General features: G+C 44.0%; 1 protein-coding gene across 2 annotated transcripts in view; it reads left to right on the top strand.

Moving 5' to 3' along the window:
• IQGAP2 (IQ motif containing GTPase activating protein 2) overlaps positions 1-25,202 on the top strand; it is a 125,804-nt gene that overhangs the window by 13,762 nt on the left and 86,840 nt on the right. For both annotated transcript variants that reach the window (XM_083703105.1, XM_083703104.1), the window contains exon 2: positions 18,652-18,751. In XM_083703105.1, coding sequence (XP_083559231.1) covers positions 18,652-18,751 — 100 coding nt within the window. The remainder of the gene's footprint in view (positions 1-18,651; positions 18,752-25,202) is intronic.

Here is a 25,202-nt window from a genome sequence, read left to right on the forward strand (position 1 = left end):
GCCGGAGGAAATAATTTTAAAAATCTGAGTTTGCAGTAAAGACTAGGAATAGAGAAGCATGATTGTTTCCCCATTCAAAATATAAATACCAGTAGTTTTTCAGCTCTGTCTTTATCACTAATCTGGTGTGATACTGTCTGAGGCAAAGTAAAGAAAATGTGAGAGTACTCATTGGCAAAGATGGAAATCATTTTAATAATCACTTTATTATTTATACCCCACCCATATGACTGGGTAGCCCAGCCACTCTGGGCGGCTTCCAACATTTCAGATAGTGCACTGCAAATTTAGTCAGTGGAAATCATTGTTTTGCATAGCTATCCTAATATGAGTGACCTGTAAATATTCTATATCTGTAGGAAAAAGCAGTTGAATGTTAGTACATAGGGAAAATTGGCCTTGTGTGCCCAGAGTGGCTGGGGAAACCCAGCCAGATGGATGGGGTATAAATGAAACAACAACACCACAACATCCCTCCAAGGATATTGACTGATCCCTGGAATACCTTTAGGGACATTTGAAAGGGTGAATATGACTATTGCTGCTTTTATACTCCATTGGCACTTTTAGACAGAAGTTAAGCAAGGCATAATTTAGAGATGAGTGTATAAAAAAATGGATAACCAATATTGTGCCCTCTAGATGAGGGGTCGGCAACCTAAGGCCCATGGACCACAATCAGCCCATGGGGGTCGTTTAACCGGCCCACAAGCTGCCTACATGGCGAGTCCCCCCCCCACGCTGCGCTAAACCAGCACAGCGCGGCACGGGACTTGCTCCCACGGCGCTGGAAATCATGTCTACGCAGATGCCAGAAATCGCGGGTGCACATGCTCACGCACATTCACAATCCGGCCCACAGAGGATCTCCACAGGAGTGAACCAGCCCAGGTGAAGTAAACCTTGCCGACCCCTGCTCTAGATTGTAAACTACAACTCCCATCAGCCCTGGCCACCATTGTCAGGGATATTGAATGTTGTATTTGAAAACATCTGGAGGCTACCTCTGGTACAAAGAATAAGGAAGTAATAGAGAAGTTGAAAAGGCAAATCTGAGGGACAGATGCCTGAGATCAGCCTTCAGTTGTTGCATTAAGATTTTATAACCTTTAACTTTTGAAGCTGAGAATATCCGCAGAGTGAAGAAATACAAGCATTCATCAACAAAGAGAGGGAACTTTAAATGGATATGGCATGGAAAAGAAAACCTAGTTGATAGTAGTGGAGAGATGAGTGAAGAAAGGATCAGGAAAAAAGAGTGGCAGAAAACAAAATAAAAAGTGGGGAATGATGAGGGATTGGTGTACTAAAAAGTAAAGCAGTACCACAGTCAAGATCAAACAATACGAAGAAGTCAGAGTTCTCAAAGCCATGGTAGAAATAAGTGAACAAAGTTTTGGGGTGTTAAACTTTTAATGACAAGAGCAAAATGTAAATAATAAACACCCAGACTACTTGGAGAATAAGTGGTTATTTATACAGCCTTTATTTTTCTTAGTATATTGTAGCTCCCTGCACTGTATTGTTAATCACTTATGAAATTTTTGAGTTTCACATGCAACTTGTTGAAAAGTTCACTCACCTTCTCAGTGTGGCGGCATTGCAGGACAGTGGAGGCGCCTCTAAGACTCCGACGAGAGAATTCAGGATTGGCATCCTGTCTGGAGCTGGATCCTAGCCTGCACCCAAGATTGGCAAATGGGGCTGCAGGCTTTGATAAAGGCTGGGCCAGGGGGCAGAGTTGACGGTGCAGGAAGGCTTCCCTCTGGTCTGTGCCCTGGCTATTTAAACACCCTGCACCCTGGAGCCCTTACCTGTTTTCCCTCACCAGATTGTCGGGTTCATCATTGGAGCTGGTTTTCTTCTTGGATTTGGCACTTTGTCTCTTCATTTGCCACAGCTGTCGCCACACTGCTGCCTTTTGCCACCTGAGTGAAATCACTCGAGCTGAAATCACTGGCCATTGCTTGTCAAAAACTGAAGGGTTTTCAGATATTTCACAAAGTTCAGTTATACTTATTTAGATCTAGATTTCTCTGGATCAAAGTTACAGTCTTGCAACTCTAACTGTGGCCATAATCTATCTTTCTTTCTTTCTTTCTTTCTTTCTTTCTTTCTTTCTTTCTTTCTTTCTTTCTTTTCTGTTGTGGTATTTTTTCTCTTTCTAAGTACAAGGCTTAGTTGTATAGAAAACATGTCAGTTGTCTGTGGCTTCCCTTCAACACCATAAGCAAGCAACTTTTCCTCCTCTAACATGCCAAGAATGTTGTGTTCTGTGGTTATTCTGCAAAATGATGATATTTGTCCAAACTGTGTGGTGGTACAAACATCTTCTGGTTTCCAAACTATAGTCTGTTTCCCCCCGTTTTAATAAATGTATGCAAGACACGTGCATGAGTATTTGATGGCATGGAGTTGCACTTTTGCACCACTGAAATGTATAATTATAGTGGCTAATGGAAATAGATAATAGAATATTCATTGATTCGTTTTTGCATTAACTGACATTCTCCAATCCATTGTTCTAATCTGGGTCAATACTTCTAATTCTGTAATAGATATTTAACAATGGGGGATATTTTGGGTATGAGGGCGTAATACTGGGGCCTACCATAGCTTCCCTGTTGTTGCACCAGACCTGTGTTCCTCTGCTTGCCTCTTGTCTCACGTGACCAGATTGCCCTTCAAAACTTCTTGATTCATAAGCAGGGGGAAATAACTTTCTTTAAAATTGTTCTAACAATGCCATTCTGTTCTGTGAATCAGGTTTAGGATAATTTTTATCATGTTGCTTTTCTGCTAGTGATGACAACAATCTTGAGCTGCAAAGTTTTGTAAACTATCCCTATAAAATTGAGATGCATTTTAACCTGTCTACTTAGCCTTGTCTCTCGACATTTCAGCATCAGCCAACTGTTTTATAAAACTACTATTTGGTTTTTAATAGCTGACTGGCCTCTGTCCAGTAGCGAATTACCTTGGAACTGCATAGGCTCTTAATTCATGTGATCACCAGCTAAATACAAATTGGCTCAAGACAAGAGGTGAAAGTTCATTGGCTTATTTTACCAGTAACATGCTGGTATGGCTTTTGTGTGCAGAACCACATTGAACAACAGCTACTTTAACTCTGCTAGGATAGCTCAATCAGTAGAGCATTCGACTCTTAATCTCAGGATCGTGGGTTCGAGCCCCACGTTGGACAAAAGATTCCTGCATTGTAGGGGGTTGGTCTAGATGACAGTCATGATCCCTTCCAACTCTACAATTCTGTGATTCTAACACAGAAGAAAGCAACAGAACACAGCAAATTGGTTTCAGAGTGTATATATGTTCCCCAGTGTCAGGGAACTGCCATCGGAGTTAGAGGTGCTGGACAGGCTCCAGCAGAGTAGGAGAGACTCTGCAGCAGAAGCAGGAACCAGCAGGGGGAGTGCAGGAGTTACAGCGGAGGGGAGGCTCTCAGACGCTTCTAGTGAGAATAGTGAAGAGGTAACTAGACCCCCTTTAGGAATTCCCTCCCTTCGCCGGAAACTGTCACGCAGAGAGTCACGAAAGCGCATGTCCGTCAAACAGCTTTTATGTTGGCGTAAGTTCCGTAGACGCCCACTGTCAGATTCTACCAGCGACTGACGGAGTCATGCTTTTGGGGGCTCCGTTAGTGCCTGGGTTTGGATGACCGGCCAAACCCCAGCGGGATCAAGCTTTTACGCACAAGCAGCTCATTATCCCATCACAGCAATCTGACAGTCTCCGAAAGCTGTTTGTGCAAGCAGAGGGCATCATGAGTGAACCAGCAGGAACCGGGGCAGCTGGAGCTGGAGCAGATCCAAGCCTGGAAGAAAGGTACAGGGCGTTGGAGGTCCAGCTCGCACTGCAAACGGCGAGGCTGGAGGAGAGGAGGGCTCAAGATGCAGATAAGGGGAAAACCACCCCACTTGCCAGAAGGGTGCCTGGATTGGTGCAGAAATTTGGGGGGAATCCCAGGAACTATCAAGCCTTTAGAACAGAGATGCAATATGCTCTCAATCTACTGTTTGATGACTTCCCCGATGAGAACTCTAGAGTGGCGTACGTGATTGGCCATCTAGAGGGAGGGGCGAGGGACTGGGTTCGCCCCCTGATGGCAGCCAATAATGAAATCTTAAAGGACACAATGAAGTTTTTTCGCGCCATGGACTTGATGTTTTCCAGCGAGATTGAGCAGGGGATGGTGCGCAGGGAGTTGATGGCTTGTAAACAGGGGAGCCGATCTGTACGTGAGTACTGGACTGAGTTCACCATGCTGATTCATAGACTGGGGTGGAACCTTGCTAGTGAACCTATTCAAATGCTATTTGAAGAAGGTCTCTCTCCGGCAGTGAAAGATGAACTTTCCCGGGCGCCTAGGGCGGAGTCTATGGACCAGCTGACTAAATCAGCGCTGTCCATAGGAGCACGCCAGGAGGCTAGAGCTTTGGAAAAGCGGGAAGGAAAGGGGGAACGTTGGAAGGACTTCCGCATTCCAGAGATTCCGGAGCAGCCTTTCCCGCCAGCAGAGCCGATGGAACTTGGAGCAGCGCGCGCGCGCACAGTTTCAAACACCAGTGAAGGGCGGAAGAAGGAGGGAAAGAGCGGCAAGAGATGCTATCTCTGCCAACAGCCAGGTCACTTTGCCAGAGTCTGTCCGCAAAGGAAGGAATGGCAAGGGATGGCAGGAACTGTTGGGGGGAAGGAGGAGGATGAAATGAAGGAGCAAGTAAAAGCCAACGCCTGGTTGCCAACATCGGGGCACAGCAGCCAGGCCAGGGAGTAGTGAAAGTGCCCACGCCGGAACCTCCAAGACCAGCGCTTGTGATAGAGGTGTTGCTGGAACTGGCAAACGGACACCCACTAAATATAAAAGCGCTATTGGATTCAGGTAGTTCCTGTAATCTCATGAGTAAGGAGTTTGCAGCTGAGCACCAGATACAGACTATCCCATTAAGTAAGCCTTTGCAGGTTACCACGATTGATGGGAGGGAGCTGTTGGGAGGAGAAGTGAGCCAACAGACTGTACCAATGATAATGAGGGTGGCACGGCACACAGAACTGATAGCGTTTAACGTAGCCACCCTGGGAGGAGCCCCTATTATCTTGGGAATGAGCTGGCTGGCACTACATGATCCGCTAGTAGGCTGGCATCAGCGCGTGGTTTCCTTTGGATCAGCACATTGCCTAGAACACTGCAAGGAGGGAGAGGCCCAGGCAGGCAGCAGGGCCACTCTAGCAGGGGTGGAAGTGATGGACAAGGGGAAGGTGCCACCACAATACGCTGACTTGATTGACGTATTCAGCGAAAAGGAAGCGGATAAATTGCCCCCGCACAGACCCTTTGACTGTCAAATTACCTTACTCCCAGGAGCACAATTGCCAGTGGGGAAGCTGTATGCAATGTCAGACAGTGAGATGCAGGAGTTAAGGGAGTTCATTGACAAGAATCTCAAGAGAGGTTTCATCAGAGAGTCACGAGCGGTGGGGGGCAGTCCAGTGTTCTTTGTGGACAAAAAAAACACGGGCAAGCCCAGACTTGTGTGTGATTTCAGGTCCCTGAATGCAGTGTCAGAACCAGTGACTTTCCCTATGCCTAGAATTGATGACATTCTGACACAGGTGAGAAAAGGGAAGATTTTTACCAAGCTGGACCTTAGGGGGGCATATAACTTGATACGTGTGAGGAAGGGGGATGAGTGGAAGACCACTATGTTCACCCCCTTGGGGGCGTTTGAGTACCTCGTTATGCCTTTCGGATTACAAGGAGGCTCCGCCTGTTTTCAATCATTCATGAATCACGTCCTGGGGCCATTGCTCTACAAGAACTGCGTAGCGTTCTTAGATGACGTCCTGGTGTACTCAGAGAATGAGGAGCAGCATGTGCGAGATGTAAGAGAGGTACTGAGCAAACTGCGAGAAAACCGGCTGTGGGTGAAACTGGAGAAGTGTCAGTTTCATACTAGGGAGGTGGAATTCCTGGGGTACCGGTTGTCTGACAAGGGATTGGCCATGGATCCCAGCAAGGTTCAAGCGGTACTGGAATGGAAAACACCAAAGACCAAGAAGGACGTGCAAAGGTTCCTGGGGTTCGGAAACTTCTATAGGAAGTTCATCAAAAACTTTGCCCATTTGACCGCGCCCATCACAGATTGTCTTAGTAGCAAAAAGAAATTTGTTTGGACGGAAGAAGCGCAGCGGGCGTTCGAACGCCTAAAGCAGGCGTTTGCGTCGGAAGAACAGCTTCTGCACGTGGATCTACAACAACCAATGAGAGTGGAGACTGACGCGTCAGACCGAGCAGTGGGGGCCGTGCTTCTCCAGCAGGGAAAGGATACGTCGGAATGGAGACCGTGTGCATTCTTTTCGCGGAAATTGAACAAATCCGAGAGGAACTACACAGTGTACGACAGAGAACTGCTCGCCATTCATGAAGCATTCCGGAAATGGCGGCACTTGCTGATTGGGGCGCAACACAAGGTTCAAGTCCGAACTGACCACAAAAATCTGGAATATTGGAGAACAGCCCGTGTCCTGAACCAGAGACAAGTGCGATGGGCCCAGGAGTTCTCCAAATTCCACTTTGAGATTCGTTACGTGCCAGGTTCAGAGAACGTGAGAGCGGATGCCCTTTCCAGGAAACCTGAGTACTTAGAGGGGGAGGGAGCGCCTGAGGCAAGGCATGTAATCTCCGAAGACCGCTGGGTGTGTGGGGCGGCATTGGTGGGGCAAAGGGAACTGATGGAAGGTACGGAGAACGATGAATACGCCCAAGAGAAACTCAGAGAACTCAGGAGGACAGAAGAGAACACAGGGGGATTTGAAGAAAAGAACGGGGCGTTGTATTACAAAGGGGCACTGTACATACCAGATGGGGAACTGAGGGGCAGAGTACTCAAGCAGTTGCATGACAGCCCCACAGCGGGACATTTTGGACAGCACAAAACCATGTGGTTGGTTACCAGGGAGTTTTGGTGGCCCAAGGTGAGGGAGGACGTGCGGGAATATGTTAGGGGTTGCGACAGGTGTCAGCGAGCAAAAGGAGAGAGGGTGGCGCCAGCGGGGCTATTACAACCCTTACCCACGCCAGAAAGGCCTTGGGAGGCAGTATCCATAGATTTTATGACGGACCTGCCAAAATCCAAAGGCAAAACAGCTGTTATGGTGGTGGTAGATCTATTAACCAAAATGTGTCATTTTATAGCCTGTTCACATGCGGTTACAGCGGAGGAGACCGCCAAGTTGTTTGTAGAGCATATTTTCAGGTTGCATGGCGCCCCCTTGAGGGTGGTCAGTGACAGAGGCAAACAATTTACTTCCAGGTTCTGGAGGAAACTTATGAGCTTACTGCAAGTAGAACTCAATTTCTCCACTGCCCGACACCCAGAAACTAATGGGCAAGCGGAAAGGGCAAACGGCATTTTGCAACAATACCTGAGGTGTTATGTAAAGGACAGAGAAAATGATTGGGTAGATAAGCTACCGCTGGCCGAATTTGCCTACAACAACGCGGAGAATGTGTCCACAGGGATGAGTCCTTTCCTGGCAAACTATGGGTGCCATCCCCGGGCATTCCCAGGAGAGGGGGGGGAGAGATGGAGCGTGCCGGCAGCGGAACATTTTTTTGAAGAGATGGAAGCGATCCACCGTCAGCTTCAACTTAACTTAGAGAGAGCCAAGGAAGAATATAAGAAGCAAGCAGACAGAAATAGGAGGGAAGGTGAAATCATAAGGGTGGGAGACCGAGTGTGGTTGTCCACCCAAGGACTACCGTTCAAGGGTGGGAGTAAGAAATTGAGACCCAAGAAATTGGGACCCTTTGAGGTCATACAGCAGGTCAACCCAGTAGCATTCAAACTCAGACTGCCCAGTCACATGAAATTACACCCAGTATTTCACAGGTCATTACTGTCGCCGTACCGAGAGGGACGTGAGTGGGGGGAGCGTGAGAGAGAGGCCACCCAAACGCTCGGGATAGAAGAGAGAGAGCGCGACATGAACGTGGCAGGAATCATTGATTCCAGGTGGAAGGGGAATCAGGTGGAATATCTGGTAGAATGGGAGGGGGAAGTAGAGTCGGAAAACACTTGGGTGCCAGCAGAGGTAGTGAATGACGAGATCTTAATAGAAACATTTCATCAGCGTTTCCCAAGAAAACCGCAACCCGTGGCACGATTTAGAAGGGAACACTTTGGGACCACCGATGAGGAGGGAGAGTTTGAAGGGTTCCCAGAGTCAGGGGTGGGTGAGGAAGCTGCCTCCGACGAAGAAGAAGAAGAGGGGGAGAGAGATGGGACGCCGTGGCTAGAAGTGTTTGAATCCTCTGATGACGAGGATTGCTCTTTCAGGGGCTTTCCGCCCTCACCGCCAGTGGGAGAGGAGGCGGGAGGGGGTGAAGGGGGGCCTGGGGGGGAGGTGGATGTCAGGGAACTGCCATCGGAGTTAGAGGTGCTGGACAGGCTCCAGCAGAGTAGGAGAGACTCTGCAGCAGAAGCAGGAACCAGCAGGGGGAGTGCAGGAGTTACAGCGGAGGGGAGGCTCTCAGACGCTTCTAGTGAGAATAGTGAAGAGGTAACTAGACCCCCTTTAGGAATTCCCTCCCTTCGCCGGAAACTGTCACGCAGAGAGTCACGAAAGCGCATGTCCGTCAAACAGCTTTTATGTTGGCGTAAGTTCCGTAGACGCCCACTGTCAGATTCTACCAGCGACTGACGGAGTCATGCTTTTGGGGGCTCCGTTAGTGCCTGGGTTTGGATGACCGGCCAAACCCCAGCGGGATCAAGCTTTTACGCACAAGCAGCTCATTATCCCATCACACCCAGCTACAAACTAGAAAGTAGTTTTGTTCAAATAAATGTGGGAAGCCACCTACACTCACACTTCCTACTTCCTCTTAAATCTACCAAACACATTTGCAATACCTGGTGAATTTACATTTTCCCAGTGCTAAGAGAGAGCATATGGTATTGCTTATTGCACTTCAAAAGCATCAGCGTGAAATCTCTGGGTGTTTGCTTAAGTACTCTGAAAGTTTTAAATTTTAAGGCCTAGTTCTCACTGAGGTAGTATTGAATCACAGAATTGTAGAGTTGGAAGGGACCTCTGGGGTCATCTAGTCCAGCCTCTTGCAATGCAGGAATCTCAACTAAAGCATCCATGACAGATGGTCATCCAACCACTGCTTAAAAACCTTCAGGGAAGGAGAGCCTACCACCTCCCAAGAGAGTCTGTTCCACTGTCTCTAACAGCTCTTGGTGTCAGAAAGTTCTTCCTGATGTTAAGTCAGAATCTCCTTTCTTGTAACTTGAACCCATCGGTATGGATCCTACCCTCCAGAGCAGGAGAAAACAAGCTTGTTCCCTCCCATACGACAGCCCTTTAGATATTTGAAGATGGCTGTCGTATCTTTTCTCAGTCTCCTCTTTACCGGGCTAAATATGCCAACTCCCTCAACCGTTCCTCATAAGGCTTGGTTTCCAGATCCTTGATCATCAAAGTAAAGCAACCTGTGTCTTATTCTATTTCAGATAGCAGGTGGGGGTCCAGGTGAAAATGCTTCTTTGTATAAAGAGATTCCCTAGATGCAGGAAATATGGCAGTGTCATGGGTTATAGCTCTGCCCAGCCAAGTTGCCACTACTCCTTTCAACAACATGCTAGTGTTTTATGTTCACTGAATTTATTTGCTGTCAGAAGTGGTACAGCATAGATACAGATTTATGGCTTAGATTTACCAGTTGCACTAAGATCTCTGCTGAAAACTGGGAATAGTGTGTAAGGCAGTTGTTTATTTGTTTGTTTGCTTTATTGCCCACCCTTCACCATAAGCTCCCAGGGTGGGTCATAACAATTTAAAAGGCAACATTAAATGCAGTTTAAAACTGCTACACTATGACAATTTGCCAGCAGTATTGCAACAATATGGTTTTGGTATTGCATTTGTGGCTTACCATGAATGTGCGGGTGACTTTTAATTCGTTCTCCCTGGTGTGAGTGGAAGCAACAAACCACTGACTTAGTGCTGCATCCAGAATGAGGAGTCGTGGTTTGTTTTACTCCCTGGCTTCTTGATCATGATTTGTATAAGCAAAGCCAATCACATACCTTGGTTTGGCATAACTAGTCAGGCATCATAAGTTGCTAGTGCGATGGGAGGAGCAAAGCAAATATGATCTATGCATGCAAGGTGAGCTGCTAACTAAGGTTTACTGTGCTATGTGAAGGCAGCCTCTGTGCTTGTTTGCTTGGATAAGAAACTGGAGGGTGGCACACAGTGTGGCTTAATAGGATATGTGTTAGTCTGTACCACGTCTTCAGATGATGTGCTAAATGGTGCCTAGACTAACATGCATCTGGTTCCATGCAGAGATGTGTTTGTAGGCTTATCTTTTGCTGCAGATGGTTATGTAGTGATTCTTCTAAACAAAGCTATCAGCACTGTATGCGTCTTCCTCACTCCCCCCCTCCCCAGAATCTGATTGCATATCAACATTTATTAGTCCAACATCCATCAATAATTCATTAATGCCTTCAGTCTTATGTAATATAAAGATATATCTATTTTGCATAGGTTAAATTTAGTAGAGTAGAATGTATCACATTTTTTGCAAGCTGCCTGTTTCATGAAACTGATTTTTTGCTTTCTTATTTCCTCTATTCCATTCTTCCCTTATCCCTCCCTCATAAGATACCTAGATACTGGGGGTGGGCAAATTATGACTTTGCCACATTGATATTTATTTATTTATTTATTTATTTATTTATTTATTTATTTAGCATCCATTGCTCTCAAAGCTCAACTTTTATGTTCAGTCTACATGCCTGCCGTGCACCCTGGTTGCCATAGCAAAGTGGAAAAGCTCTAGTTTTCCGTGTAATCTGTTTCCTCAAAGAAGCCGAGCTTTCTAAAGTAGCTTTTCAAAAATGGCATTGATAAGAGTTGGTAAAACAGTAATACAAAACATTTCTCCTCCAGTGAAATATACTGGAATGTCGTGTGTGTGTGTAAATCCTGCGATTGCTAGGGGCCTGTTTCAGTCAACAATTTAGGATTACTGCTTAATAGTTCTATTATTGCACTTAAAAAGGAAATTTCTTCAACTGGACGGTAGGCTAATGCTATCTTTTCAAAATATCTAGCACATGAGTTATATATAGAGTAGTTAATGAAGACTGAATGTCAATGGCAACCTTATGGCATAGTGGCAAAGTTGTAATCTTGAAGTAGTACAGTATATCTCACAGAGGCCTAGCATGTGCTGGGCTGGGGGCCCCTCTCGCCAGGTGCACTTTTTGAGAGGGCATAACTAGGTGCCCCCATGACAGGCTCCCTTGTTGAGGCCGGAACCGTGGGGAGGGAAGCCGCACCTGGACTGGGCCTGATGCCACTCATCTGACTGGGTTGCTCTAGCCGGTCTGGGAGGCTACCAACAAATCAAACACATTGGCTCGTATGCAAGAGAAGGTGGCAATTCAGTCCTCAGCATCTCCATTTAAAAACTCTTGCGGCAGCAAAGACATTTGCCTACGACTTTGGAAAACTGTTACCATTTAACAGTAGACAAGATCATAGGCACCGACTCCATGGGGCCTGAGGGGGCCCGAGCCCCCTCAAAAATTCGTTTGGGGGGGCTCTGCCCCCCCAATAATTTAAGAAAATTATTACCGTAAATTTCGCTCTATAACACGCAGATTTTTTCTCCTAAAAAGTAAGGGGAAATGTCTGTGCGTGTTATTGAGCAAATGTGTGGTCCCTGGAGCCGGAGCGCAGGGGCAAAAATCAGGCAAAAATAAGATTGGGCGGAGGGAAGGCGGAAGCTGCTGCTTTCCTGCATTGTGCCTCAGGGTCTTACTGCCCACCCGCTTCTGTTGCTGCGTTTGCTCAAACTCAACAAAGAGCAGGGAATCCCCTGCCCTCCTGGCAAGCAGAGGGTTAAGGAAAGGATCGAGTCCTTCCTTCTAATTCTTTCCTAGTCACACTGCGTGCAGGCTCCAGCCCACCACCTCCTCCTCTCCGTGCTCTAGGGACTCGCAGGTGGGAGAGAGAGAGGGGGGGCTGGCTTTGGGGGGGGGACTTTTGCCTTCCTTTCCTCCCCCCCACCCCGTTAAACTCCTCCCCTGCATTCTTAGCCAGCTGCTTCTCCGCACACCCCTCTTGTGCTTCTTGTCCCTTCTGTGTTTTTCCTTCCCTCCCCATTTAAAACGTGGTGACAAAGCACGGATCCACATGGATCCTCAGGATTTTTGCATTGGGTCACCCCAAATTCACCATCAGATCACATTACATGTCCATGGCTACAGTCTCTACCAAAAAAATCACGCACCCACTGTTGCCTAGGGTCACAGTGGTGCAAAAACGTGGTTACAAAGCATGGATCCACATGGATCCTCAGGATTTTTGCATTGGGCTACTCCAAACTCACTGTCAGATATTAAAAATCTTTATAAAATAGAGAATTAAATACATACAGAATGTTAAATTTTCAGTTTAGAAATATTAGTACTAGTTTAGTACTGTATTTCTATATTACTATAGTACTGTATTAGTTATTTTCAAATACTTAAATATTTTTAGGGTGTAAGACCCAATTAAAGCCCGTTATTTACATACAGTATTACAGTATTTACATACAGTATTAGGCATACTGTATTAACTTTATTAACTGTATTAAAGCATTAACTTTGAGATATTATTTTTATTTAATGAACCCTCAGCCTTATTCAAAGTAAGCTTAAATTAGCTATTTCACTTATTAATCAAAGTGCTATTACTGTGCGACAGCAATATTTTATGTTTTATTCTTTTAATGATAGTTTAGGATTTATTTAAATATCATTTCAGTCTTTTCAGAGCTATATATTCACTGCTCTGTAATAGTCTATAAGCATAATTGTTACTGTAAATTAAATTAGCTTTTTATGAAAATACCGTGCGTGTTTATGTTTTGTTTCTTTTTTCAAAGCCAAAAAGTGTTTCAGGCTTGTCGAGTTTCCCGGAGTGTGGAGTTATAGAGAGTCGAGTTTTCGGGGTTCTAATGTTGATCATATGACTCTAAAATACTTTAAAAAAACTTTAAAACTCACTAATTTTCATCTAAAATTTAGAAAACTTCCCGGGGCAGGACCCCGGTATGGGCCCCCCCAATATTTTTTATAAGTCGGCGCCCCTGGACAAGATTGGACTGGATGGACTAGTAGCCAGGCTATAAAGCAGTTTTATATGTACAGGGAAGGGCTGTAGCTCAGAACACAGCATGCAGAAGGTCACAGGTTCAGTCCCCAGCGTCTCTAGATAAAGCTTGGGGACCTTGTCTCAAACCCCAGAGAGCTGCTGCTAGTTAGTGTAGTGTAGAGGCAGTACTGAACTAGGAGGGCCAATGGCCTGACTTTGGTATAAGGCAGCTTTCTACATTCCAGCTGGGTTAACAGTGACTTTGAGATTTATGAACATGGACCAGAGCCCAAAGGGCCACTTTAGGTGTGCTCAGAAGTTTTGAATATATGCCCAGTGGGGTTCTTCTGAATGGCAAACCCAAATGCTGTTTTGCAGAGACAAAGTAGTGTACAGGATAGAGTGACTTGGAGGAGCACCAAGATCACAGTTTCAAAAGTACCGTAATTTGGCATAATGCAAGAGTGGCTTTTGCTAGGAATATTGAATCCTCAGACCTCCCTGAATATGCAGAGCTAGTTGCACTGGTCTTGGGATCCAGATCATCATATATTTGGATCCTGGGAGGAACTGTACTATTTGGGTACAGGTAAATTGTTTTTGTGGATTATATTTAAGCATTGTTGTTTCTCTCTCTTTCCAATGCCTGCTGCTTGCCCTCATTCCTGTTACTTGTAGATTTCTAGATGCAGAGCCCTTTGTCTAAACATCACAATGGAGAGTATTATATGACTATCATCTCTAGTCTTGTTTATCTTATCTTGCCTGACAACAGGATTTGTCCTTCCCTCCTTCTTGACTCCTTATGCTGCATACAGCTTTCATGATTATATAATTGAAAAGCTAGTTAAGAAATTAAAGTTATCTTGCCTAACCCATTACTAATCAGTACAAAGAAAGAATCTTGCATACAGTAAGCTGTTTTGGTTGTGCACCACTAACAAAGAGATGGGGAATGAAGCCCAGATAAAACAAGCAAATGCTCTAGCAACTAATAATTTACTACAGTGGAATAAACTCTACTTTTATTAACTTGAGTTATTCCCTGTTGACTTAAATTATAAGCTGATTGCAGCCAAAATGTTTTGTTTTTACCAGAGGTTGTTAATTCAGATGCCAAAATATCACAAACTGTGTGAACAGTGAACCCAAATTCTCCATGTGGAACTACCGTATTTTTCACTCTATAGGACACACTTTTTCCCCTCCAAAAATTAAGGGGAAATGTTTGTGCGTCCTATGGAATGAATGCAGGCTCCTTGGCTTCAGCGAAAGCAACGTGAAGCCTCCAAAGCGCAGAGGGAGCGCTCCCTCCGCGCTTCGGAAGCTATGCGTTGCTTTCACTGAAGCCTGGAGAGCGAGAGGGGTCGGTACGCACCGACCCCTCTCGCTCTCCAGGCTTCAGGGATAGCTGCCTGAAGCCTTTGGAGCGCAGTGGGACCTCACGCTGTGTTCCAAAGGCTTCAGGTTCCTTTTGCTGAAGCCGGGAGAGCAAGACTCTCCCGGCTTCAGCAGAGAGGAAGAGCTGCACAGCGCCCCTTCAGCGAAGCGGGAGGAGAAATGGAAGGGGCTCCGTTTCTCCTGCCGCTTCACTGAAGGGGCGCTGAGCAGAGAGGGGGAGAATTTTTTTTTCTTGTTCTCCCCCTCTAAAACAAGGTGCTTCCTATGGTCAGGTGCATCCTATAGAGCAAAAAATACGGTAATAAGCTTTAAATTGCTTATTTTTATTTTTTGTTCTGATTTTGCTTTTTTTTCAAATAGATCAACAGCAGTTCTGTCAATTTTGCCATTATTATCTGATGACTTCTTGTGCGTGCACATTTCTATTTGCACTTGATGCCAGAATTGCCAGCTTTGTTTTTTAATTGACTTTCTTAAATTTGAGGGTTTGTGTAGTTCTACCTATACACACAAACTTGATACAGTGAGCTGGTTCAGCCAATTATATATTGTTCTTGTCTTGGCTTATTAAATTAATTATTTCACACAGTTTTGAGTAAACTGCAATTTTAACCTGGAAGTCTCTAATTAACCATAATCTTCCTTTTCCATTCAAATTTGGGGATTATTTTATACTTTGAAATATTGTTTTTGTATTTTGACTTGTTAGCCACCTTGAGTCCTCAAAAAGTAGACTGGTTATATGATTTTAAAATAAATATGTAAATAAGTATGGTTTCCATCTTCAGAAAAAGCCAGGATATTGAAACCACAATTTGAACTTGGTTTAATATCCTGGGCTTCTTGTGAATCTGGTAACCAAGTTTCCTGGTTGAGACAAAACAGGAAACTGGTTAATTGAATACTTCCTGGTTACGCTATGAAGAGATAAGATAAGGGTTTGCATGCATGGACAAAATACTCATTGATATCTTAGCTTCTTAAGCCAGCATTTCATTGTCCTTATAGGAGGGGCAAGGTAGTACGAAAAATATAAGATCATGGAAGCACCCCAGCTATGAGGTTAAGAAGCAGCTTGGTGTTTATAGTCACAAGAAACCAGTGGAAGGAAAAGCTTTCGTTGGAAGAACTGGACATGGAGGAACGGATTAATTACTTTCCTGAGCACAAATCATCCTATGTATGAGATAAGCCAACAGGTGTAACGTATGCCAAACCAGTTGCTATGGCAACAGCCCAGTACTATCTATATAAATGATTAAGGCATGTCAATCAGTGAGTCTGTCCATGAGTCAGAGTCTGTGTTACATCTTAGAATTGCTAGAGCAACAGAAATGCTTTCTGCCTGTATATATCAGTATCTGTATGTATCTGCAAAGCCTACAAGCTGTATGTATATATCAACATCTGGAACAGTATTGCTGAGATCTTCTCTTCTGCAGCAGTTCCTGTGAAACTGCCAGTCTGAACACATTCCTACCTTCTATAGCGCTTCTCAGTGGCTTGTGGTTATCTCAGCAACAATGCTGAGATATTTAGGGTTGAATAGAGGGTTTCATCATCTCTAAACACTGAGCTTCAAGGCATAACAGGTGGCCTTGGTGGTGCAAAGTGCCTTCTGTCCACTTTGGCAGGTGGCCCAACTGCACCCCTATCTGGACAGGGATAACCTAACTTCTTTTATCTTTGCTCTGGTAAGCTCTAGGTTAGATTACTGCAACATGTTATGTGTGAAAATTGCTTAGGATCTTGGTGGACCCCTTAATAATTTTTCTGCCTGATGTAGCAACCATATTGTTGCATTATTTTTGCATTAAAATGTGAATTCCAAGAATTCAGATCGTTATACAATAGAATTCTGTGTCTTTCTGACTCCTAATCCTCTCTCTACCCCTTTCTAGTCACTTCCTCCCTCCCATCACTTCTGGTCCATCTCTGAGCAGCTGCTGCTGCCGTTCACAATTGCGCTGTGCCTATCCTTCACCGACAGGCCTTGGGCCACCAGAATGAAATTTGCTGACCAATTTCAAAGAAACTGGGGCAAGGTTGAGGTGGTGCACAACTTGCTGGTGGCTACTGATGGCTGCAGAAGTCAACAAGTGGGTGGTTCCTTCTTCCTCTCATTCTCCTCTTCAAAACCAGGAGCCCACTTGAGCCTTGTGAGAAAGGATGTAGACATTGCACAGTGTTGCTGTTTTGATCACCATATACCAAACACTGCTCCTGGGTTGGGGGGCAGTGTTCTTTACCTGGAGGTCATATTGTAATGTTTGAGGGTTTATTGTGTTTTAAGGAGGAGGAGATGGTTTGGGAATATGGTCTTGCCAGTTATTGATTATGATGATGCTTTTGTTTTAATTGTAAGCTGATCTGATTGTGATTTCGTTTTATAACATTTCAGAGGTGTTGTACCCTAGAATATACCTGTGGAATTTGGGTTTGGGAACGGCTAACACTGAGAGTGGGACCCAGGCTGTTAGGACATGCTGCCTTAACCTTGGCCTTGATTGTGGATGGGAGGAAAGAATAGCAGGAAAGTAGGGTTGGGGCTGAAACTTTCATTCCCTACCCTGCCCATCAAACTTAATGGACATTTTGTTTGTATGTTATAAATAGAAGAACCATTGTTTACACTCCTCCAATTCAATCTAACTTTCATATTGAGGCAACCCTACAGTAGTATTAAAAGTGCTTTTAAATATAGAGGCAAAGCTCATGAAGCCTCTTTGTCTATGTATAATCTATAATCTGACAGTGTGGAGTCACAAAGATGTTATTTCAGGCTGAGACGAATGGATAACTGCTCAAAACATTCGCGTAGCTTCCTCTCCTCTGCAATCATAAATTAGAAAGCCATATTGTTGTGTGTATTTGTGAAAGATTGTATCAAGTCCCACAAAAGTGAGTATATAATTTTACTTCCCAATTGCTGAATAGAAAAAAAGGGATTAAAATAGTTTGAAACCTGTTTTAGATACATTCAGTGTGTATAGGTATATTGATAGCCATCATGACTAAAGATAGTTGGATGATAGATAGATGATTGGGCTATCTATGATTTCCAGTATGCCTCTGAATGCCATTTCCTGGGGAACGCAAGCAAGAGAGTTAAGTTGCACTCATGCCCTGCTTTGGGATTTGCAGAAGCATTTGGTTAGCCACTGTGGGAAAAGGATTCTGGTTTAGGTGGCCTTTGGTCTGATCCAGCAGGGCTTTAAAAAAAATATTCTTAGGGCAGAAGTGATTGCTTCTGGATGCAGAAGTTCCATTTAGCAATGGAACCAAAACTAAATTCATTAGTAAAAATGCTTCCAAAGTTAGTAGCTTCAGATGGCTCCAGGAAATTAGCAGAACCGCATTATGCAGAGGAAAGTCAGAAGGCCACAGGGAATGGCAGTGCTTTATACTCCTGTTATGTGGATGATCATTAGGTTCTGATGAGATCCTTCTATTTTTCTCCTAAAAGAAGCAAATTGGAATATGACTGAAAGCTGCATTATTTTACTACACTTGCTTTGAATCTCCAAATCTATCATTTCATGCTGCCCTTAAATGTTTTATATTCTACTGTTTTGTAACTGAAGTTCATAATGTCCTCTTAATTGTTAGCCTTTGTTTATCATTCTTTTGAAATGCTAGTGGGGAAATAATATCTCACAGTTGTTCTTCCTCAAGATTACTGCCTTTAAAAAGTGAATAAACAATATCTTTTAATGGGATGAGCATTCTTGAAATGATTAAGTATGTATCAACTATCTGTAGAATGTTGAGAGTACACTTTGCAAGTTTGTAATCTTGTTTTGAAGCAACTGTTAATTTTGGGTACAAAGTATTCACATTTTCAGGATCGTCTCTTCCTTCTTTTCATACTATTTCTTTTAAAAAATATATATATGTTAAAATATACATTTGTTTAACAAATGGTAATTAAATGTATGCATTAAGCTAAAACAAATAATGCCCAATTTATAAAAAGCAATTGCACATATTTAACAAATCATTCCCTCCCTCCCCCAAGATGTAATTGTTACTCTTCATTATGTGTAATTAGACATGATTTTGTATCTACAGCTATTGTGGATGATGCACGGCTTTCAGCGGAGGAAATGGATGAAAGGCGACGTCAGAATATCGCTTATGAGTACTTATGCCACCTAGAGGAAGCAAAAAGGTAATAATGACATTCCTTAAGTATATTAAAATCAACCTGTTGAGGCTTCTGTCTCAAAAATATAGCATGAATGACATGTTGGTGTGGTTTACTTATAGCACTAAACCAGCATTTTACTGTCCTGGTCCCAAGCCCCAGATGTGGTTTTGGGCAGCAAGCCCCTTCAGTCCCTTCCAGCACTGCCATGCATAGCATTAGACCCACGTGCTCCACCTTCCTGCTCCTCTGCCCACAGGATACAACCTGAGTTTTATAAATCTCTATATAATGGGTATCATTCATCTAAGGAATCCACCCTGTCAGTGGTAGTCCTGTGCAAAGGTTTCCTGCCTCTCCTCTCTCTGTGCCTCTGAAATTGGCCCTGTGGGGGTTGAGTGAACCCACAGAACAGCATGCAGTGGGCGGGTAGGGGATCATTCCATCTGGCAAGCGTATCTGCTTGCACAGATGGAATGTTCAATGTAGTGCCATGCTGAATTCCACCCAGAGTCTCCAAATGAGTCCCTAAGGCAGTCCTCATTTCATATTTCCTTCTTGTATGGGGCTGATCCATTTCCATTGCATTATTAGTAGCTGAAACTTCTGCATGATAACACTAGTTGGGATGGTTGGAACTTAATATGGCTGTATCATTTTTTATTATTGGCATTATAACAATTGCAATATGTTTGTGGTAATGGCCCACTTAGACATCAACATGTGTGTAAAGTTAGTACTGTATTATGTTTGCTTCAGTGTGCATAGTTCCCTCCTCAAAATTTAATTTATTTACTTTCCATTCTGTTTTTAAGTTGAAGAGAACCTCTTTCTCTACCGACTTTAAGTAGGGTTGCCATATTTCAAAGAGTGAAATTTTGGACAGAGCTTTTTTGGGCAGAGTTGTTGAGCTTTTTTGGGGGGGGGGGAGTTATTGAGCTACTGCCGACATGGGCTGCCATATGTATGGATTTTCCCGAACATTTTTCCCATTTCTGCCTGGATACAGCTGATGTATACAAAGTGCTTTCTTTTGAATATGAATAAAGGAACTTTGTATACATTTGTATAAGTTTCTCTAGCTCTTAGACTACTTCTGTTCAATAAAACTTATGAACGTGTTAAGTTCATTGTTCAGAAAAAAATCCTTCTAAAAGTGTAAACATTGAGATTCCTTTGCTTCTGAAATGTCATAAACTGCTATTTGCATGCTTGGGAAGAATTGTTAAACAAGATTGACAGTTACTGTCCACAGTAGCCCTATAGCCGCCAATTACATTGCCTTAAGATGTAATAAAGACTTACATTATATTTGAAGCTCCTCTTACTTTTTTGGTCTGCTTCCTATTCCTAGTATGGACTCAGTAAGCTGCATTTCTTCAAAAACTCAGTTCTGGTATTAGGACCACAGCATGGAGTAATTAGGAGAGTGTTATTGTGGACACTATCCAGTGAATGTCCATGAAACTCTTGCAGCAGCATCTCAATAGGCTAAAGCAGAGCTTCCCAAATTTGGGTCTCCAGCTGTTTTTGGACTACAGTTCTTATCGTCCCTGACCACTGGTCCTGTTAGCTAGGGATTGCTGGGTGATAACGCCAAGGCCTGGTGCCTCCCCCGCCAATGTAGCATTGCCCGGGATTCATCACTCTGCTCTCCCATCACACTGATGTGGCCCATATCCAGGGACATGACCACACGATTAGCAGAGTTCAAAACAGAAGCTCAGCCTTGAGGAGTAACATCTAAGCCTAATTTATTGCAAAATAAATCAAACGTAACAGAACAAAGAAAACATGGCTTCTCTGTCTTTCTTCCTTGGAAAGAGAACTGCAAAAGCAAAAGCTATACAGAGCGGAAACAGCGTATCTCAGTTTCCTCTCACAAGACTCCAGTGCTGGAATGTAAACAGACATGTGACATGTAACAATCCCACACATCTGCAGCTCAGGAGGAATGGAATTCTCAACAGGGATGATGCGAGTTGTGTGGGACTTTGAATCCAGGACTGTTCTCTTATAAACAAGTTAAAAGGTAAAGGATGGTTAAGTTCAGTCAAAGGCGACTATGGGGTGCGGAGCTCATCTCGCTTTTCAGGCTGCATTTCAGTCCACAGACAGCTTTCTGGGTCATGTGACCAGCAAGACTAAACTGCTACTGGAGCATGGAAGACTGACGAGTGCCAGTGCGCACGGAAATGCCATTGACTTTCCTGCTTCAGTGGTATGCTTTTGAACTGCTAGGTTGGCAGAAGCTGGGACAGAGCAACAGGAGCTCACCCCGTACTAGAATCTTAATTGGTAGTGGTTGTCCAGACTTTTGTCCTAAGGCAAGATATTCTGTACCTAAAAGATTGCTTCATAAAAGCGTCTCCAGCTGTCTTCTTAAACTAGTAAGAATATTCCAAAACATCACTAGATGGTTCATTCTAGCACTGAGCTGTTTTTAAATTGGAGAAAATTCTTCCTATTTTCACCTTCTGTGACAGACAATTCTTCTAGGTCTCCTATCAGTTCTTTCCAGTGTTTTGACATCCTCCTTGAATTGTGGCTGCTAAACTGAATGCAGTATTCTACCTTTTCAGCAGGGAAGTACTGCTATTGATCGCCATGCTTGCATCCAGAAATTTGACTGTGCATTTCAAAGTGCCTCAGTTAATTAATAAGCCAACGTGGGTGTGTGTTTGTACTTTCAGCTGCTTTGTAAATTCCTGTCAACATTCTTCTTGTATCGTGGGTTTAATGAGAGAATTTTTCTGGGTTGAATTTGAAAGGGGAACTGTGGTGTTAATGATGGTGCTCCTGTAAACAGTGCTGTCTGTTACATTTTTACATTTACTAAAGAATAGGAAAGCAGTCTTTAAACATAGCAAGCCGACTGTAACCTTGTGGGGATAAAATTTGATCTTAAAACACAATTTATTCCATTTCATAGAGGCTGGAGCGAAACATCTGCTGAAGGTGTAATTCAAATCAGAAATGGCTCGGTGCTATACTGTTTTCCTCATAATTTACTGGTTTTAAAGTCAGTTCTCAAAAAGGTCACTTGAATAATGTAAAGAAACCTTTAAAATTGCAGGGCAGAAAGTAATATTCTCAGGTGTTTTATAAAATGTCGGAAAAACCAACCACAAAACTGCAAAAGCACTATTGGCAGGCAAAAAATAATAATGAAATAAAGTAAAAGTCCAGGTGCTTGAAATGTGATTTATTCTATGCCCAAAGTGTTTCAGAACAGATCCATCCTCAGGGGCATATTTTTTAGCAACCATCCTATCCATGTGCATGTGCCACTGTTGAGACATGGGGCAGTAGTCTTATCTTATTTCAAGCCCCTAGAGTTTCCTTGTCTTTTCTTGTTTATCAAGTGGCTTTTTAGCAAGCAGTTTTTAAAGTTGCCAGGGTAGTTTTGCTTCTTTCCTCTCATTCTTTTTATTAATAGAAGTATGGAATAGAAGGGTATAGCTTTGAGATAAAGTGTTTTAAGTTTTAAATGTGCATATTCTAAGGATCAAGGCTGCAGCACATTGCCCCCCCCCCCCCCCCGCAACTCCTTCCCTGAATGCTGTTTATTATGGGTTGGCATAACCTCACTGTATTTAAATCAACAGCCATCTGCCCCCGTATTAAAATCTTTCTGCCTGAAGGTCTTCCTATCTGTATCATTGGCCTTGTTTGCACGTCACAGGTTTAAACCATAGGGAAGCTGAACACACAGCAGGCTGATGTATGCTGCTGAAATTGAGGGCACTTTGCTCCGCCTCCACTTCTGTTCCTGCCATGCTGCTGGGAGCTAAGTCAGGGCCTAGTTTAGTGTTATGTCTTATTTCCTTTGAGCAATAGGCCAAGAACAAATCTTGGTTGCAGTTCAAGGTTTGATGGAGAGAAATAAAATGTGAGGCTGGATTTGGACATAATGCTAAACAAAACCATGGTTTAGTTTAGCTTAAGCAGTGCTTTTTTCGGGGGGGGCATGGGGGATGCATATCTCTAAACATTTTGTGAATCTCAATTTGGCCTCATTGAGGGGCAGTATTTCAATATGAGCAGGAAAATGAGAGTACCCCTAAACATTTTTTTTAGAAAAAAAGCACTGGCTTTAACTATGGTTTAAAGTGATGTGTGAACTAGCTAAGCCAATGTCTTGTGCTCACTCGCCTGATAACCAAAGAGTTGAGTGGTCTTGGTTGTAGCGCAAGTGAAATCTCATGGACTTGGTGCCCCCTTTGTTGTCAGACCTGAAAATGTTTTTTTTTTACTATTTCAACGGCTTTTAATACTTTAGTTTTTCTGTTTGTTTCTTTTAATGAACTGCTATACATTTATTAATAGTTTGTTTCATAGCTTTTAATTATATTGTGTGTGCTTTCTGTAAGTTGCTGTGCCTGCTCTGTGAGCAGAAGAATAGGGTACAGATATTAAGCAACACCCTATGCAGATCTTAGCAGAAATAATATTTTTGGAATAAGTGTGGCCTTTGTCTTGTGTTCGGGTGTTTGTGCAGACAGAGTTGAGTTCCGTCTGCGTGAAACATTAGATTTTGGCTCAGTGGTACAGCTTCTGCTTTGCATGCTGAACGTCTCAGATTCAATCCCCTACATCTCTAGCAAGGACTGGGAGAGACTCCTTGCCTGAAATTCTGTAGTGCCACTCCAAGGCTGTGTATACAATACTGAACTAGATGGACTGAGGGTCTGACTCAGTATAAGACAGCTTCCTGTGTTCCTACTAAGGATTTGAAAGACAGTGCTTCTAAACAGAATGCATGCTGTTAGCTGTATTTGGATGCAGGGGCGAACGAAGGCATTGTGACACCCAGGGTGGGGCGTCGTTACATAGTGCGCATGTATGATGTCGCTACATATGATGCATACACCGTACATAGCGCCACCGCACATGCGCTGTACATAGCGGTTTGCTGCCAGCACAGCTCCAGCGCCATACGGATGGTGCTGGGATCCTCTGCTAGTGGCTGCAGCTGCGAACGAATGATCCTCTACATGCGGCTACAGCGGCAATGGAGGGATCCCACCAATGTCTGTACGGCAAACTGCTATGTACAGCACATGTGCAGCGTCATTACATACAGTGCATGAGTGTGACGCTGCACATGCGCTGTACATAGCAGTTTACCGTACAGACATCGGTGGGATCCCTCCATCGCCGCTGTAGCCACATGTAGAGGATCCTTTGTTCGCAGCTGCAGCCACGAGCAGAGGATCCCAGCACCGTCCTCACACATACAGTGCATGAGTGTGACGCCTCACATGTGCTGTACATGGTGGTTTGCCGCCAGCGCTGGGATCTTCCACATGCGGCTCCTGCGGCGTGATGGCTGCTCGCGCCGCCGTGGCAGGGGGCCTTCTTGTCACCCCCGTAGACATGGAACTGGGAGCGCCCCCCCGCCCCCCATTGCGACGGCACTGTTTGGATGATGAGAGCATTTGCAATGTAAATAAATGTGTGATGTTTGTCTTTCTACAGTGCTCTTCACTGTGTGTGTGTGTAAAAAACTCTTCAAAACTCATTGTTGAGTGGTTATTATTGAACAACTTGCAACAGCAAGTGTTACAACTGATTTTTCTCTCTCCTCACCAATCATTAAAACATGTGAAACATTCTTAAGTACAATCTTATCAGGAGTAAGATTTGACTGTGCCCACTTAAAACTAGTTGAAACTAGGAATGCTGATAAGGTAATTGTAATGTAGCCGTGCAGTTCAACATCTCAAGTTTTATTGCAGTCCTAGCACTGCAAATGCAAACAATTGAAAACATAAGAGGAACTCTGTTGAATCAGACCAAAGGTTCATCTACTCTAGCATCCTGTTTCTCACAGTGCCCAACCAGATGCTTCCAGGAAGCCCACAAGCAGGGCTTGAAAGCAACTACAGTACAGTGGTACCTCGGGTTACATACGCTTCAGGTTACAGACTCCGCTAATCCAGAAATATTACCTCGGGTTAAGAACTTTGCTTCAGGATGAGAACAGAAATTGTTCTCTGGCAGCGCAGCAGCAGCAGGAGGCCCCATTAGCTAAAGTGGTGCTTCAGGTTAAGAACAGTTTCAGGTTAAGATCGGACCTCCGGAACAAATTAAGTACTTAACCCGAGGTACCACTGTACTGTGCCCTCTTCCACTGCTGCTCCCCACTAGCTGTTGGGTTGCTGTAGTATTTCTGATTTCTGAACATGGGAGTGTCCCCAGAACCACCACGAAAAATAACCATGGATTGATCAATTCATCATACAGAGCCAAATGTGGCATATAAAGTACATTTATATCCCAGCTTTTCTCCAAAGGGCTCAAGGTGGAGTGCAAACTTCTCCCTCTCTTCATTTTATCCTCATGACAACTGTGTGAAATAATAGGACTGCAAATTGTATGGACAGGGAAGGTTGCTTTAGTTGCTGTAGAGTGAGGCTATTTTGAATGCTTCTTAGGCCTACTAGTTCACACAAACAGCAGGTGAGGTTGC

The sequence above is a fragment of the Podarcis gaigeae genome (genome assembly GCF_964106915.1).
Source record: "Podarcis gaigeae genome assembly, chromosome: 11".
Lineage (NCBI taxonomy): Eukaryota > Metazoa > Chordata > Lepidosauria > Squamata > Lacertidae > Podarcis > Podarcis gaigeae.